Source organism: Cherax quadricarinatus, chromosome 70 (assembly GCF_038502225.1).
Source record: "Cherax quadricarinatus isolate ZL_2023a chromosome 70, ASM3850222v1, whole genome shotgun sequence".
NCBI classification, from domain to species: Eukaryota; Metazoa; Arthropoda; class Malacostraca; order Decapoda; family Parastacidae; genus Cherax; species Cherax quadricarinatus.
In genome coordinates, this window is record NC_091361.1 from 14878142 (window position 1) to 14897092 (window position 18951).

At 44.4% G+C, this 18951-nt stretch overlaps 2 protein-coding genes across 2 annotated transcripts in view; one reads left to right on the forward strand and one right to left on the reverse strand.

The window, feature by feature from the left end:
* LOC128695258 (uncharacterized) overlaps positions 1–18951 on the forward strand; it is a 1855180-nt gene that overhangs the window by 1367395 nt on the left and 468834 nt on the right. The window lies entirely within an intron of this gene.
* The window catches only part of LOC128705395 (oplophorus-luciferin 2-monooxygenase non-catalytic subunit-like), a 192437-nt gene that overhangs the window by 17554 nt on the left and 155932 nt on the right, over positions 1–18951 (reverse strand). Inside the window, exon 8 of the mRNA XM_070099903.1 lies at positions 9594–9693. Coding sequence (XP_069956004.1) covers positions 9594–9693 — 100 coding nt within the window. The remainder of the gene's footprint in view (positions 1–9593; positions 9694–18951) is intronic.

An 18951-nucleotide genomic window follows, 5' to 3' on the forward strand; every position in this document is an offset into this window, starting at 1 on the left:
GGCCTAGTCAAATTCCCCACCCCCAGGTGGGTCGGAGGGAGAAGCTAGGCACCTTGGGCTGCCACAAACCCCACCCATACTGGGCACAAAGGGTGTGGCAGCTATATAGCAGCAGACGATGTCAGGAGGTACAAAGGCAGCAAACTCTACAGGATCCATTTCGAAACACACCCCGAGCGTTGGGGAAGCTCAGGAATGCCTCTTGCTGTGAGTGTTGCCTCTGATACTTCACTTGCCCGTTGCACTCTTGTCCCGTAGCTAAGTACGAATCCGAGCCTTCTTCTCATGGTTCACCAGTGTTAAACGTTTGAAACCGATCAGGAGAAACGTTCTCAGGTTATGAACGAAAATATTTAAGGAAAAAAAAATCCGACGCTTACTGGAGGGATTTCCCTCTGTAAAATAAATGCTAAAATAATGATTAATAAGAAGCAGAATAAATAGAAAGGAGAACATAACAGAGAAGGAAACTATCCATAAGGAATTGAACCAGAGCAAAAGATGAAAGAAAACATTAGTTAGGAAGGAGAGATAGCGAGATAACGATAACGAAAATGTCAGGAACAGTGAGTAAACGTGAAAATAGAGCATGAGTGAGAGTGAAAGAGAGTGATAGGCTAAACGAGAGTGTAAATTGAGGAAGCAATTCTGAAAGAGAGAGAGAGAGAGAGAGAGAGAGAGTGAGAGACAGACAGACACACATACAGGGAAGGATAGAGTTTGATACACACACACACACACACACACACACACACACACACACACACACACACACACACACACACACACAGGGAAGGATGCTGGGATAAGCTTCTAAATTTAGCTCACATTCGCTCTTCAATAAACCTCCTAATAGCTTGTTTCAATTTATTTCCACGAACTAGCAACGCGAGTAATGTGTGTGTGTACGTGTGTGTACGTGTAAGTGTGTGTACATGTGTGTAAGTGTGTGTACATGTGTGTGTGCGTGTGTGCGCGCGTGTGTACGTGTGTGTGTACATGCGTGTGTGTGTGTGTGTGTGTGTGTGTGTGTGTGTGTGTGTGTGTTTGTGTGCGAGCGTGTGTACGTGTGTGCGCGTACGTGTGTGTACGTGTGTGTGTACGTGTAAGTGTGCGTACATGTGTGCGTGTGTGTGCGTGCGTGTGTGTGTGCGCGCGTGTGCGTGTGTGTTCGTATGTGCGTACGTGCGCGTGTGTGTGTACTCACCTAGTTGTACTCACCTAGTTGTACTCACCTAGTTGAGGTTGCGGGGGTCGAGTCCGAGCTCCTGGCTCCGCCTCTTCACTGATCACTACTAGGTCACTCTCCCTGAGCCGTGAGCTTTATCATACCTCTGCTTAAAGCTATGTATGGATCCTGCCTCCACTACATCGCTTCCCAAACTATTCCACTTACTGACTACTCTGTGGCTGAAGAAATACTTCCTAACATCCCTGTGATTCATCTGCGTCTTCAACTTCCAACTGTGTCCCCTTGTTACTGTGTCCCATCTCTGGAACATCCTGTCTTTGTCCACCTTGTCAATTCCTCTCAGTATTTTGTATGTCGTTATCATATCCCCCCTATCTCTCCTGTCCTCCAGTGTCGTCAGGTTGATTTCCCTTAACCTCTCCTCGTAGGACATACCTCTTAGCTCTGGGACTAGTCTTGTTGCAAACCTTTGCACTTTCTCTAGTTTCTTTACGTGCTTGGCTAGGTGTGGGTTCCAAACTGGTGCAGCATACTCCAATATGGGCCTAACGTACACGGTGTACAGGGTCCTGAATGATTCCTTATTAAGATGTCGGAATGCTGTTCTGAGGTTTGCTAGGCGCCCATATGCTGCAGCAGTTATTTGGTTGATGTGCGCTTCAGATGTGCCTGGTGTTATACTCACCCCAAGATCTTTTTCCTTGAGTGAGGTTTGTAGTCTCTGGCCCCCTAGACTGTACTCCGTCTGCGGTCTTCTTTGCCCTTCCCCAATCTTCATGACTTTGCACTTGGTGGGATTGAACTCCAGGAGCCAATTGCTGGACCAGGTCTGCACCCTGTCCAGATCCCTTTGTAGTTCTGCCTGGTCTTCGATCGAGTGAATTCTTCTCATCAACTTCACGTCATCTGCAAACAGGGACACCTCAGAGTCTATTCCTTCCGTCATGTCGTTCACAAATACCAGGAACAGCACTGGTCCTAGGACTGACCCCTGTGGGACCCCACTGGTCACAGGTGCCCACTCTGACACCTCGCCACGTACCATGACTCGCTGCTGTCTTCCTGACAAGTATTCCCTGACCCATTGTAGTGCCTTCCCTGTTATCCCTGCTTGGTCCTCCAGTTTTTGCACCAATCTCTTGTGTGGAACTGTGTCAAACGCCTTCTTGCAGTCCAAGAAAATGCAATCCACCCACCCCTCTCTCTCTTGTCTTACTGCTGTCACCATGTCATAGAACTCCAGTAGGTTTGTGACACAGGATTTCCCGTCCCTGAAACCATGTTGGCTGCTGTTGATGAGATCGTTCCTTTCTAGGTGTTCCACCACTCTTCTCCTGATAATCTTCTCCATGATTTTGCATACTATACATGTCAGTGACACTGGTCTGTAGTTTAATGCTTCATGTCTGTCTCCTTTTTTAAAGATTGGGGCTACATTTGCTGTCTTCCATGCCTCAGGCAATCTCCCTGTTTCGATAGATGTATTGAATATTGTTGTTAGGGGTACACATAGCGCCTCTGCTCCCTCTCTCAATACCCATGGGGAGATGTTATCTGGCCCCATTGCCTTTGAGGTATCTAGCTCACTCAGAAGCCTCTTCACTTCTTCCTCGGTTGTGTGCACTGTGTCCAGCACATGGTGGTGTGCCCCACCTCTCCGTCTTTCTGGAGCCCCTTCTGTCTCCTCTGTGAACACTTCTTTGAATCTCTTGTTGAGTTCCTCACATACTTCACGGTCATTTCTTGTTGTCTCTCCTCCTTCCTTCCTTAGCCTGATTACCTGGTCCTTAACTGTTGTTTTCCTCCTGATGTGGCTGTACAACAGTTTCGGGTCAGATTTGGCTTTCGCTGCTATGTCATTTTCATATTGTCTTTGGGCCTCCCTTCTTATCTGTGCATATTCGTTTCTGGCTCTACGACTGCTCTCCTTATTCTCCTGGGTCCTTTGCCTTCTATATTTCTTCCATTCCCTAGCACACTTGGTTTTTGCCTCCCTGCACCTTTGGGTAAACCATGGGCTCATCCTGGCTTTTTCATTATTCCTGTTACCCTTGGGTACAAACCTCTCCTCAGCCTCCTTGCATTTTGTTGCTACATATTCCATCATCTCATTAACTGGCTTCCCTGCCAGTTCTCTGTCCCACTGAACCCCGTTCAGGAAGTTCCTCATTCCTGTGTAGTCTCCTTTCTTGTAGTTTGGCTTCATTCGTCCTGGCCTTCCTGCTTCTCCCTCCACTTGTAGCTCTGCTGTGTATTCGAAGCTTAAAACCACATGGTCACTGGCCCCAAGGGGTTTTTCATATGTGATGTCCTCGATATCTGCACTACTCAAGGTAAATACTAAGTCCAGCCTTGCTGGTTCATCCTCTCCTCTCTCTCTTGTAGTGTCCCTTACGTGTTGGTACATGAAGTTTTCCAGTACCACCTCCATCATCTTAGCCCTCCATGTATCTTGGCCCCCCATGCAGGTCCAAGTTCTCCCAATCGATCTCCTTGTGGTTAAAGTCACCCATGATCAGGAGCTTTGCCCTGCATGCATGAGCTCTTCTGGCCACTGTAGCCAGTGTGTCAACCATCGCTCTATTGCTCTCGTCGTACTCTTGCCTTGGCCTCCCGCTGTTCTGTGGTGGGTTATACATCACTTCTATTACCACCTTGGGACCTCCAGAGTGAAGCATTCTCCGCTGTCTCCTCTCTCCAGCTCATCAAAATTCCAGCGATTTTTGATCAGCAACGCCACTCCTCCACCCCCCCTGTTCCCTCTGTCTTTCGTCAGGATTTGGTATCCCGTTGGAAAGATGGCATCTGTTGTCATACCTGTAAGCTTGGTTTCTGTGAGAGCTATGATGTCCGGTGATGCCTCTTTGACTCTTTCATGCCACTCCTCCCACTTATTTGTTATTCCATCAGCGTTTGTGTACCATACCTTCAGTTTCCTTTCCAACACTGTGGTTTGGGGGGCCTGTGAGGGTGGGAGACCTGGTAGCATACTGTGGGATTCTATAGCTCGGTGTTGGGTGGAGGCTGTGGGTATGGATTGTAGTGTGTGTTGGGATGGTGTGATAGGTTGTATGGTTCTGAGAATAGTTGTGTGTGTGCTTGCCCTTGCTGTTCTGTTCTGCTCTGACTGACCTCTGCTGGTTCCATCCTTGTCTCTTTTCCTAGCTCCTTTCGCTTTTTTGTCCTCTCCCTCAGCTGCTGTCGTTCTGATTGTGTTCTGTCTCTGTCTAGGAACACCCTCTTGTACTCTTCCGAGTATTTCAATCGTGGTTTCTCTTGGAGGATCCTGTTCCGCACTGTTTCCATCCTGAGAATCAGCTTGATTGGTCGGTTTCTCCCCTTCGAGTACCCCCCTATTCTCTGAAAATTTACAATCTCGTCCATCTCTTCACCTATTTCCGTGATGATTTTCTCAATCTCCTTTCTTTCTTCCTACTGCCTTTCAGTGTGTGTCCTTTCCTCTCTCTCCTGAAGCCCTTGGATAAACACTGATTTTGCCCTTTCCTCCTCCCATTGCCTCACCCTCTGTGACTCTGGATCCTGCCTGTATGTGATCAGTTTCTCCCTTGATTTTTCCAGTGGCTCTTGATAGCATGGTTGTGCCTCAGCATTCGACCTATCACCCTCTCCATCTGCAACCAGCTGTTCTTCCCTTTCACTCCTTGGCCCTCCTTGGCAGGCTGATATGACCTTAGCATAATTCATAATTCCTTCCTTCCTGTTCGGCCTCGCAGCTTCATATGCTGTGTCTTCTCTGGTCACTGCCCCTGTAACTCGCTTCAGCCTATTTATCTCAACTTCTAGGACCCTTATCTTGGCTACTGCAGTTTCGACTTGTGCCTCCCAATTCTTTGTCTCCTTTTCCAACCTCTTTTTCCAATTTCACAGAGAGCTCTTTCTCCATTTTTTCAGAAAGCTCTCCTAATTTTCTCTCCCACTCTTGTTCCATCCTTTTCCACTGCTCCTCCATCCACTCCTCCCTACCAGAACCATTCTCATCTGATCCTTGGTTCCTGCGAGTCCCCACCATTTTTTTTTTTTTTTGTGAGAGACGAGAGAAGGGAAAGGTAGAAGGAGAGAGAGAGGGGAAGAGTGAGAAGGGAAAGGGGGAGAGAGAGAGTGAGAGGGAGAAAGAGAGAGAAGGGAAGGGAAGGAGAGGGGGAGAGTGAGAAGGGAAAAATGGGGAAGAGAGAGTGAGTGAGAGTGAGAGAGAGATGGCGGAGAGAGAGTGAAGGGAAGGGTAGGAGAGGGGGAGAGTGAGAAGGGAAAATGGGGAAGAGAGAGAGCGAGAGAGAGAGAGAGAGAGAGAGAGAGAGAGAGAGAGAGAGAGGGAGGGAGAGAGAGAGAGAGAGAGAGAGAGAGAGAGAGAGAGAGAGAGAGAGAGGGAGGGAGGGAGAGAGAGAGAGAGAGGGGGAGAGAGGGGGAGAAGGGGGAAAGAGGGGGGAGATGGAAGAGCAAGAGGGGAGAGAGAGGCTAGGGGGAGAGAGAGGGGAGGAGGGGAGAGAGATGGGAAAAGGGAGAGGGGAGAGATAATGGGAGGGGAGAGATGTTAGAGGGGGAGAGATGTTAGAAGGGGGAGGTGTTAGAGGGAAGAGATGTTAGAGGGGAGAGATGGGAGAGGGAAGAGAGAGAGAGAGATAGGTAGAGAGTGATAGGTAGAGAGATATAGGTAAAGAGTGAGATAGGTAGAGAGAGATAGGTCTCTACCTAGGATAGGAAGAGAGGGAGAGAGAGAGAAGGAGCGAGGTTCAGATGGTCAGTTCACAGGACGGTGTGAAATCCTGTGTATGTGTGTGTTTGCGTGTGTACTACAGCTTACAAGTGCTTGTTCCTGTGTGTGTGTGTGTGTGTGTGTGTGTGTGTGTGTGTGTGTGTGTGTGTGTGTGTGTGTGTGTGTGTGTATGTGTGTGTGTGTGTGTGTGCCCCCACTTCTAAGTATTCATAATGCTAATAAATACCGGTAGATACCAGTAATTCTAAGCTTACCAATACTTGTAACAATTATCGATTCTACTTCTAAAATTCAGAAAGTAGCTAGGTTGTAAAATTTAGCTTGTCTCAGCTTAAGTGTCTGACGTTATCCCTCACTACCGCTTTACTCCTTGCACTCTCGTCTATGCTATTTCTACTCTAATTCTGGTAATGGCTTGCAGGAGTGAGTGACCAGTATCTAACAGTGATGCAGGACCAGACTCAACCTTGCAAAATGCAACCTCAACAGGTGAATACTTGCGCTGACAGCGGTGTGATGACAAGTTGCCAGAAGCTGATGACGTAGTCGTCGTACATAGGCCTTCTATCACTATTTTGTAACTCCTTCACCCGTGATGTTTATAACCATATATGCTCATGCATCCCGCGTTCCTCAAGTGATTTCACTTTTCACTTATTACAGAATACACTTCACATTCGGTGTTACACTTTATATGTATAATGGCATACAAACTGTTGTGACGTCACTGCTTCAGTAGGCCTACTGCCACCTTCCCTTGTTGTATATTTTATTTTTTCTTTCTCCTTTTGCTTATTAACTTTTTCACTCTCACATTACGGTGCCCCACATTTCACTTGTTAACCAAACGCTGGTAATTCTTGATCACCCGTTTCCACACTGTGTGTGTGTGTGTGTGTGTGTGTGTGTGTGTGTGTGTGTGTGTACGTGCGTGTACTCACCTAATTGTACTCACCTAATTGCTGTTGCAGGGGTCGAGACTCAGCTCCTGATCCTGCCACTTCACTGATCGCTCTACTAGGTCCTCTCTCTCCTCCTTGAGTTTGTCATACCTTGTCTTAAAGCTATGTATGGTTCTTGCCTCCAATATATCACTTGCTAGGCTATTCCACTTCCTAACAACTCTATGACTGAAGAAATACTTCCTAACATTCCTTTGACTCGTCTCTCTTTAACTTCCAATTGTGATCCCTTATTGCTGTGTCCCCTCTCTGGAACATCCTGTCTGTCCACCTTATCTATTCCACGCAGTATTTTGTATGTCATTATCATGTCTACCCTGACCCTCCTGTCCTCCAGTGTCGTCAGGCCGATTTCCTTCAACCTTTCTTCGTAGGATATTCCCCTGAGCTCCGGAACTAACCTTGTTGCAAACCTTTGCGCTTTCTCTAATTTCTTGACGTACCTTACCAGGTGTGGGTTCGAAACTGGTGCTGCATACTCCAGTATGGGCCTGACGTACACAGTGTACAGTGTCTTGAATGATTCCTTACTAAGGTATCGGAACGTTATTCTCAGGTTTTCCAGGCGCCCATATGCTGCAGCAGTTATCTGGTTGATGTGTGCTTCCGGAGTGAGGTTTGCAGTCTTTGTCCACTTAGCCTGTACTCTGCGGTCTTCTTTGCCCTTCCCCATTCTTAATGGCTTTGCATTTGGCGGGGTTGAATTCGAGAAGCCAGTTGCCGGACTACGTGTCCAGCTGTCCAGGTCTCTTTGTAATCCTGCCTGATCCTCATCTGATTTAATTCTCCTCATTAACTTCACATCATCTGCGAACAGGTACACTTCTGAGTCTATCCCTTCCATCATGTCATTCACATTTACTAAAAATAGCACTGGTCCTAGGACCGACCCCTGTGGGACCCCGCTCGTCACAGGCGCCCACTGTGATACTTCTTCACGTTGAAGATTGAGATACTTACGCAGCATATGGGAATCTTTATTCATATGCTGCATAAGTGTCTCAATCTTCAACTTGTCGGTTTTTCAAACCATTCATCACACACACTTCTTCACGTACCATAACTCGTTGTTGCCTCCCTGTCAGGTATTCTCTGATTCATTGCAGTGCCCATCCTGTTATACGTGCCTGATCCTCCAGCTTCTGCACTAATCTCTTGTGAGGAACTGTATCGAATTCCTTCCTCTGTGTGTGTGTGTGTGTGTGTGTGTGTGTGTGTGTGTGTAGTCACCAATTTGTGATTACAGTAGTCGAGTCTCAGCTCGTAGCCCAGTCACTCTCGCTTTTGGGTTTCTTAACGTTTTGTACAGTGTGTTTGCGCGTGACGTCCTATGATGGGTCACCGATATACTTGTGGTCAGGCTTGGACCACAAGATTGATGGACTGAACTCATCGACTCATTGGACTTAGGAAGCTACTGGCTGGCGAAACGTTTCCACAATAAAGATAACCAAATACCTTACTTATCAATTCATTTTGTGTATATGTTCTCCATCAACCTGGTGAGAGGCTCTTGTTCCAAGTAATTGGAAGTGTCTTCCTCTTCCTTGGATTAAGCCTGATTGCCTTCCATTTCTCAAGAATTGCATGACCTTTCCGAAAACATCGTTTCCCTTAAATTAGTAATATGTCACAACCGGATTTGATTTCTAACATTCCGTTCTCAATTTACAGTTTTGAGATTATACTGACCCCCATTAACATAATTTACCAATTAAATGAGACCATTGCAACAGAAAATAGATAAAGGCGACAAAGACTTTTGACGATTGAACAGAAAGCTGAGACCCACCGAAGAACAGTACAATGCACAGTCACATAATCACTGTTTCATGCCACTGTTACAGTCACACATCTAAACCACATTAATATACTGACTTTGACTAGAAGAATGAACTGTCATATTATGTAACATGTAACAGAATGCTTTTATGTTATTATGTATGCCACTTTGTTAATGGATGTTGGTAATTAGTCTTCTGGTGTTACAATCCTGCTGCTAACTAATACGAGTCACAATTCTGCTGTTGTTAAATAATATTAGTCACAAACATGCTGCTGCTAACTAATATTAGTCAGAATTATGTTAACTAACACTAGTCACAATCATTCTGCTGCTGACTAACGTTAGTCACAATCTTTCTGCTGCTAACTAACATTAGTCACAATCATGTTGCTGTTAACTAATATTAATCACAATCATGCCTTCCTACTGATGCTAATTAATGTTGGTCGTCAACCATCTCTTGTTAAATGTTGATCATAATCATGCTATGTTAAGTTAATTTTGATTGTAAGCCTCAAGAAGTTAATTAACCTACGTTGTAATTCTACTTGACACTGTCTTAAGACTGCCAGATCTTAACAAAGAGTGATGTTAAGACACTTCATCGTCAGTATATTTGGTCTTAAGGTTTTGAATGTTAATCGATGCTGATCGCTAGTCTCATGTGGTTAATTATGTCTGCTGGCGTCTTGAGTTATGTCTATGGTAAATTATGTCTGCTGGTATGTTCAGATATGTCTGTGGTAAATTGTTTGCTGTTATGTCGAATTATGTCTATGGTTAATTGTGTCTTCTGGTATGTAGAATTATGTCTGTGGTTAATTATGTCTGCTGTTATGTCAAATTATCTATGGTTAATTATGTCTGCTGGTATTTTCCAAGATCACATGTCATCTGTGGGTTTGAGTATTCTTGACTCACCCCTGAAGACATCACTTTCCACTACCTCCAAGTGGTTGCTCCTCAGGTCTAAGGCTCGGAGAATAGGCGTCGTAAACCACAAGCTGCCCGCTGCTAGGTGCTGTTGGGATGGAAGGGAGGAAAAGAAGAAGGTTAGAGGACGTTTAAGTAGATGTAATCACCAATAACCTGCTTTATTTCTTATTCATCATAAATAACCTCCCAAATTCTTCATCAACCTTTGCAAGTTCACTTTCCAGTCTCCCATATGAACCGTGCAATAGGTAAAAAGCAACTGTGACAACTCCCACACTTTACTAGATTCACACTCTTTCAATCCCACACCTCTCCCTAACACCTTAGCATTCACTTCTTTTACATCCCCATCTATAAATACGTTAAATAACCATAGTGACAACACACACCTGTCCAAAACCTACTTTTGCTGGAATATACTCACCCTCTCTCCTACGAACCTGAACTTGCACCTCACTATCCATTATTATAATCAAATAAAGCGCTATGCCGACAAGGGTCATGCAGCGCTGCGGGGCAGAAAATAGTGCCGGGGTTATAAACAGCTAGGTGGAGAGGGGATCAGAGGTGAGGGGAGAAAAGGGCTGGAAGGGACACTAGGGGCTGTGTGTCCAAGTTCGTACAGTAAACCAGATGCTGACAAAAAGTCAAAAAGCGATTGTAAGTCAAAGGCAGGAGCCGCAGGACCGTCTTTTTTATAGTAATGTCCAGGGTTTATTACCTGGACCTCAGCAATGAGAGTCGCTACTCTCACCTCTGGGCAACGGCGACCGTCTTCAAGAAGGAAAGATAAGGTAAGAGCGGTAGAGCAGCGGCGTCGGTGAAGGTAAATCCTGCAAGCTCGCTGGTAAACCAGACAGTCCACAAGAAAGTGAAGAACCGAAATAGGGACCCGATAAACCTCAGAGGGGAATAGGATGTCGTTCTATGAGATACCCATGGAAAGGCGAGTTTGGCCAATGCGGAAACGGGAGAGCGCAGTCTCCCGAGTATGGCAACGGTGGTATGAAAATGGCCACAAACCCAAAAGTGGATTAATAAAGTGCAGTTTGTTATGGTGCATGTCCGACCACCGTTGTTGTCAACGGGCACGAAGACGGCCAGAGATGACGGTAAAATAATTCCTGAAAGGAATTCCTCCATAGGAAACCGGAAGATCACACACCGTTGACCACGCAGCAGCGTCCGTCTCTTCATTGCTCTGCACATCAACGTGTCCAGGGACCCAACAGAAAACGACGTCTTTGTTTTTGCTAGTCACACGGTGCAACCAAAATTGAATATGAAGGTAATCAAATTGTTTAATGGCTTGTAAAGTAGTGAGGGAATCCGAAGTGATCACAAACGCCTAAGAAGACATATATGTGGTATGGAGAAAATCTCACTATCCATATAAAAGCTTTTTACTGCTTTAACTAATCTACCACCTATTTTATACATTTGCAACATCAGGCACATTGCTCCCCTATCCTCCTTATTATGTGTCTTTTCTAAATCCATAAATGCAGTGAAGGTTCCCGGTATTTATCGAAGTGATGTTCACTTATTGGTCTACACATCCAATACTTTTCCTAAAACCTTGCTTTTCTGCGATACTATTCTCTGTCGTATCCATAATTCTTTCAATATTAACTCTACCGCCTACTTTACCAGGTATACTCTACAGATTTATTCCTATATAGTTCTTATATTCTTTTATCTCCATTTCTCTTACACAAAGCAACTATGCATGCTCTATACTGGCCTGTCTAACCCATTGTGAGTGGAAGAGGCCAGCGTTAACGCGTTACCTTTCCTCTGAGAAAACCTCCACTCAATCTACCTGTTGCTGCAATTGCAACATTGCATAGCTCCTGATAACGCAAGAAGGCGTGGGAAAGATCTTGAGCTAAAGATTTCTATCTCCGTGGCTTGTCTTATATATAACGTCTGGCCCTCCTACTCTGCTAATTTCACCCATGTATGAGGCTTCAGCATGTACGAGAGCTTCATACAAGCAGCAGAGAAAACCTAAGAACATCCCGATCATGCAAAGGAGAGAACGAGCACATCTAGCTAGTAGCAACAGCCAGTGGAATTATAATTGATTTAGAAGGAAGTGAACCAGCAGCAGTGCCAAGTTAGTCTTAAAATGGCAGAGGAATGTACAAGGGTTTGTAGCCGTCTCCAATATCTCGAAAGTGGCTATATTAAGGTGAAACTATTGTTCCTTCCGTTTCTTCACAGAAAGCTATTCTATTTCTCATTCTTCGCAACGTCGAGGTGGAGTAAGAAATACTCGTGAAGATAAGCGAGCTGATTCTCCAGGAAATACCCTCTCATTTTCTCCCTGGCAGTCCCTTGCCACCCAACCCCACAGCTGTTCTTTTCAGCCAGCATCTCTGACAGAGAGTGGCCCCATGTAGTGCGTAATTTTGATTTTTTTTTGCCCTATTTCACTGCCTTCCTGCTACAATTTACTATATATAAAATATGCGCCAAGCCGGTTATTGCTTCTAGACACAAAAGAAAAGGTGAAAAGTGAAATACCTTTCTCATGCTTTCGTCTGAGTAAACTAGAATCAGTTGATCGTTCCCGTCAATATCCTGAAGAAAATTGACCCCTCTCATCTCATCGGTTTTTCATGGACATTATTAAGCTTAGTGACGTTATATTTAACAAATTTCATTCGGTTGAAGCTTTTATAAAATAACTCTCTTGCTGTTGTATAATACGAACGTCTTTAGTGACAGTTTTTAAGAGTTCTACATCAACGTTAAAGCCATTTCGGCTGATAAGTGCTACTTATTTTTGTAATGTGTGCTTTTAGTTTATTGATGCTCATATGTGCTGATAACGCAGCATCAACGTTAAAGCCATTTCGGCTGATAAGTGCTACTTATTTTTGTAATGTGTGCTTTTAGTTTATTGATGCTCATATGTGCTGATAACTCAGCCCTTAATCGGAAGTGCTCTTTGTTTTATTGAAGAAAGTTAAATGCACAAACTCAAGTGCTCAATTACTTGCATTAATTCGTCTAGTGCATAATCTTAAGATCATATCATTGCTGTTGCTTTATAACCCTGATATTTCCTGCTAACTCTCATTTTTTGTGTTCAATACTAACTAGAGTTTTTCTGGGAGGAGACCTGATGTATGTGTGGACATTGAATTGAATATTACCTACTGATTCCTGTTTATCTTATTTAATTGGAACTGTCTCAATGGTGCACCTGTGACTAGAACATTATAATTTTCCTCGTTATTTAGTTTTTTTTACACACGTGCATTATGCAGATATGCGACAGTATATCTATACTCAGTATAAATGTACAGGTATATACACAAATAACCCGCACATAAAAGACAGAAGCTTACGACGACGTTTCGGTCCGACTTGGACCATTGACAAAGTCACACTAACAGAGGAGGAGCAGGACGGCTATATATAGGCAGGAAGAGGTGGAGGTAGTAGTAGTAGTAGTAGTAGTAGTAGTACAAGAATTGTATATAATACCGACAGGATGAAATGACACATGCACAACACCCGGGCATCCCCACCGTAGACGTTTCGCCATCCAGCCAGCCACTGGATGGCGAAACGTCCACAACAAAGACAACCAGACGCCGCACATGTGTCTAATTTCATCAGTAGTTGTAGTAGAAGAAGAAGAGGTAGTAGTAGTGGTAGTGGTAGAAGTGGGAAATAAGGAAGACGAGCCAGTCAAATACAAAGGAAGGGGAGCACTGCAAGAGAGCTAGAAACCCACAGAGGGAGAGCAAGCGCACCGAGGTGCGTGAAAGGGGAAGTGGTGAAATAAAATAAAGAAGGAACAGAAACACGAGACAGGAGAGAGAAAGACAACCCAGAGGAGAAAAGGAGAGAGGAAAGGGGAAGAGGAAGAAGAAAAAGAAGAAGAAGAAGAAAAAATGAGGATTCAGGTTAAGTCACGGGTGTTCTGAAGTTTGGAGCATTTTACAATGTAGTGGGAGAGGAAGGCATCTACAGAGACGAAGCCAGGGCTAAGGTTCATACAAGGAAAGTTGTGTATAAGAGAAGATTCAACTAAACGGCGACTGTTCGAGTTGGAAGTAGGGAAGACAGTTTTAGCAGAAGACCAGTCAATAGGATGGCTATGATCTCTGACGTGACAGAAAAGAGCATTGTTAGTGTCGGCAAGCCTAACACTATTTTTGTGCTCCCTAAGTCTGTCAGAAAGAGATCGACCAGTTTCTCCAAAGTATTGAAGAGGACAGGAGGAGCAAGAAATAGAGTAGACACCAGGAACATCTGTAGAGGGAGGAGAGGTATGAACGAGATTAGTGCGAAGAGTGTTAGTCTGGCGGAAGGTAAGCTTGATGTCTAAGGTACGGAGAGAATTGTTGAGATTAGAAAGACCGGAAATGTAGGGAAGGCAGAGGATAGAAGAGTTCCCATGAGTAGAGAGTTTGGGAGAGAAGAAATTGCGTTTAGCACGTGAGAGGGCAGAGTCTATGAAATGGGAAGGGTAGCCAAGACGGGAGAACGAATTATAAAGAGTGGAAATTTCTGCTGGAAGGAACTGAGGATCACAGATGCGGAGGGCACGGAGAAAGAGGGAGATAAGAACACTTCTCTTGACAGGGGAAGCATGATAGGAAAAGTAGTGAATGTACATGCCACTGTGCATAGGTTTACGGTAAACGGAAAAGGAAAAACCTGTATCTGAGCGGTGGACATGGACATCAAGGAAAGGAAGTAAGGAATTAGATTCCCATTCAGCTTTAAACTTGATGGAAGGGGCAAGATTGTTAAGAGCTTCAAGAAAAGGTTGGAAGAGACTGGAGTCATGAGGCCACAGAGCAAAGATGTCATCCACATAGCGGAGCCAGAGTGAAGGTTGCACATCGAGGGTAGGAAGAAGAACAGTCTCGAAGTATTCCATGTAAAGATTAGCAAGGACAGGAGAGAGAGGAGAGCCCATAGCGACACCATAGCAAACCTTCGGTGTCGCTATGGGCTCTCCTCTCTCTCCTGTCCTTGCTAATCTTTACATGGAATACTTCGAGACTGTTCTTCCTACCCTCGATGTGCAACCTTCACTCTGGCTCCGCTATGTGGATGACATCTTTGCTCTGTGGCCTCATGACTCCAGTCTCTTCCAACCTTTTCTTGAAGCTCTTAACAATCTTGCCCCTTCCATCAAGTTTAAAGCTGAATGGGAATCTAATTCCTTACTTCCTTTCCTTGATGTCCATGTCCACCGCTCAGATACAGGTTTTTCCTTTTCCGTTTACCGTAAACCTATGCACAGTGGCATGTACATTCACTACTTTTCCTATCATGCTTCCCCTGTCAAGAGAAGTGTTCTTATCTCCCTCTTTCTCCGTGCCCTCCGCATCTGTGATCCTCAGTTCCTTCCAGCAGAAATTTCCACTCTTTATAATTCGTTCTCCCGTCTTGGCTACCCTTCCCATTTCATAGACTCTGCCCTCTCACGTGCTAAACGCAATTTCTTCTCTCCCAAACTCTCTACTCATGGGAACTCTTCTATCCTCTGCCTTCCCTACATTTCCGGTCTTTCTAATCTCAACAATTCTCTCCGTCCCTTAGACATCAAGCTTACCTTCCGCCAGACTAACACTCTTCGCACTAATCTCGTTCATACCTCTCCTCCCTCTACAGATGTTCCTGGTGTCTACTCTATTTCTTGCTCCTCCTGTCCTCTTCAATACTTTGGAGAAACTGGTCGATCTCTTTCTGACAGACTTAGGGAGCACAAAAATAGTGTTAGGCTTGCCGACACTAACAATGCTCTTTTCTGTCACGTCAGAGATCATAGCCATCCTATTGACTGGTCTTCTGCTAAAACTGTCTTCCCTACTTCCAACTCGAACAGTCGCCGTTTAGTTGAATCTTCTCTTATACACAACTTTCCTTGTATGAACCTTAGCCCTGGCTTCGTCTCTGTAGATGCCTTCCTCTCCCACTACATTGTAAAATGCTCCAAACTTCAGAACACCCGTGACTTAACCTGAATCCTCATTTTTTCTTCTTCTTCTTCTTTTTCTTCTTCCTCTTCCCCTTTCCTCTCTCCTTTTCTCCTCTGGGTTGTCTTTCTCTCTCCTGTCTCGTGTTTCTGTTCCTTCTTTATTTTATTTCACCACTTCCCCTTTCACGCACCTCGGTGCGCTTGCTCTCCCTCTGTGGGTTTCTAGCTCTCTTGCAGTGCTCCCCTTCCTTTGTATTTGACTGGCTCGTCTTCCTTATTTCCCACTTCTACCACTACCACTACTACTACCTCTTCTTCTACTACAACTACTGATGAAATTAGACACATGTGCGGCGTCTGGTTGTCTTTGTTGTGGACGTTTCGCCATCCAGTGGCTGGCTGGATGGCGAAACGTCTACGGTGGGGATGCCCGGGTGTTGTGCATGTGTCATTTCATCCTGTCGGTATTATATACAATTCTTGTACTACTACTACTACTACTACTACTACCACTACTACTACCTCCACCTCTTCCTGCCTATATATAGCCGTCCTGCTCCTCCTCTGTTAGTGTGACTTTGTCAATGGTCCAAGTCGGACCGAAACGTCGTCGTAAGCTTCTGTCTTTTATGTGCGGGTTATTTGTGTATCGTTCCAGTCACGGTATTGTGCCTTTTTGTTATTTATGTACAGGTATATATGTATATTTTATTTATTTTTCATCTGTGATATGTGCTTATTGTAGGAACTTCTCTTATCACAAATTATAACGAGTGTCAAAATACCGCCTCCACTACAGAAAGTCTATTAATGTGATTTTAGTGACGTAGTAGCCTTATCTAAGCCTTATGTAGTAGCCTTATCTAAGCCTTATGTAGTAGCCTTATCTAAGCCTTATGTAGTAGCCTTATCTAAGCCTTATGTAGTAGCCTTATCTAAGCCTTATGTAGTAGCCTTATCTAAGCCTTATGTAGTAGCCTTATCTAAGCCTTATGTAGTAGCCTTATCTAAGCCTTATGTAGTAGCCTTATCTAAACCTTATGTAGTAGCCTTATCTAAACCTTATTAGTAGCCTTATCTAAGCCTTATGTAGTAGCCTTATCTAAGCCTTATGTAGTAGCCTTATCTAAGCCTTATGTAGTAGCCTTATCTAAGCCTTATGTAGTAACCTTATCTAAGCCTTATGTAGTAGCCTTATCTAAGCCTTATGTAGTAGCCTTATCTAAGCCTTATGTAGTAGCCTTATCTAAGCCTTATGTAGTAACCATATCTAAGCCTTATGTAGTAACCTTATCTAAGCCTTATGTAGTAGCCTTATCTAAGCCTTATGTAGTAGCCTTATCTAAGCCTTATGTAGTAGCCTTATCTAAGCCTTATGTAGTAGCCTTATCTAAGCCTTATGTAGTAACCTTATCTAAGCCTTATGTAGTAGCCTTATCTAAGCCTTATGTAGTAGCCTTATCTAAGAGATGTATGTATGCCATTATACAGCAGTTTTATCTAGGTCCAGTAGAAGTGTTCATTTAACTTAAATTCATCTGTTTCATGTGTTGTATGTTAGAATTCTGATTTGAGAGTCCATGTTTCTGCTTGCATTAGTTATGGGCAACCGTAAGGAGTGTGTGTGTATGTGTGTACACTCGCCTAATTGTACTCGCCTAATTGTGGTTGCAGGGGTCGAGACTCGGCTCCTGGCCCCGCCTCTTCACTGACCGCTGCTAGGTCCTCCTCCTCCCTGCTCCATGAGCTTTATCATACCTCGTCTTAAAACTATGTATAGTTCCTGCCTCCACTACATTGCTTGCCAGACTATTCCACTTCCTAACTACTGAAGAAATACTTCCTAACATCCTTTCGACTCATGAGTCTTCAGCTTCCAATTGAGACCCCTTGTTTCTGTGTCCCATCTCTGGAACATCCTGTTTCTGTCCACCTTGTCTATTCCACGCAGTATTTTGTATGTCATTATCATGTCTCCCCTGGCCCTCCTGTCCTTCAGTATCGTCAGACCGATTTCCCTTAACCTTTCTTCATGGAAGTCCCCTTAGCTCCTGAACTAGCCTTGTTGCAAACATTTGCACTTTCTCTAATTTCTTGACGTGTTTGACCAGGTGTGGGTTCCAAACTGGTGCTGCGTACTCCATTATGGGCCTGACGTACACAGTGTATAAAGTCTTGAACGATTCCTTACTGAGGTACCGGAACGCTATTCTCAGGTTTGCCCGGCGCCCATATGCCGCAGCAGTTATCTTGTTAATGTGTGCTTCTGGCGATGTACTCGGTATTATACTCACTCCTAGGTCTTTCTTCTTGAGTGAGGTTTGCAACCTTTGGCCTCCTAGCCTATACTCTGTCTGCGGTCTTCTTTGCCCTCCACCGATCTTCATGACTTTGCATTTGGCGGGGTTAAATTCTAGAAGCTATTTTCTGGACCACACATCCAGCCTGTCCAGGTCTCTTTGTAGACCTGTCTGGTCCGCGTCTGTGTGTGTGTACTCACATATTTGTACTCACCTATTTGTGGTTGCAGGGGACGAGACTCAACTCCTGGCCCCTCCTCTTCACTGACCGCTACTAGGTCCTCTCTCTCCCTGCTCCATGACATCTATCATACCTCGTCTTAAAACAATGTATTGTTCCTGCCTCCAGTATCTCACTTTCCAGACTATTGCACTTTCTGACAGTTCTGTGACTGAAGAAATACTTCCTAATATCCCTTTGACTCATCTGAGTCTTCAATTTCCAATTGTGACCCCTTGTTTCTGTGTCCCATCTCTGGAACATCCTGTTTCTGTCCACCTTATCTATTCCTCGCATTATTTTGAACGTCGTTATCATGTCTTCCCTAACCCTCCTGTCCTCCAGTGTCGTCAGGCCTATTTCCCTTAACCTTTCTTCGTAGGACATTTCCCTTACCTCTGGAACTAACCTTGTTGCAAACCTTTGCACTTTCTCTAATTTCTTGACGTGCTTGTGTGTGTGTGTGTATTCGTTTGTGTGTGTGTGTGTGTGTGTGTGTGTGTGTGTGTGTGTGTGTGTGTGTGTGTGTGTGTGTTTACGTTCATGTCACGAATGATGACTTTGTGGAGGCTCACTGGCTAATTTATTCATGTCCGCTCTTCAAGGTACATCTGTAATTTTTGTAGTACCTGTAGTCGTTAATGGTATCATATAATACTTTATAATGATACCCAGTTTTTATCTTCTCTAGCATCAAAGTTCATGTAATTATCTCTCCTCTGCTGCATGACATAATACTTCGTGGTTACCAGTGATATATTGTGACAGTGGTTTCGCTAATTGATAATTGCAATCGCACTGGTGCTTTGTACTAACTGTTAAGTTCTATCTGTGGCTATTTATCTCCTCTATACTCCACCGCAATAGCTA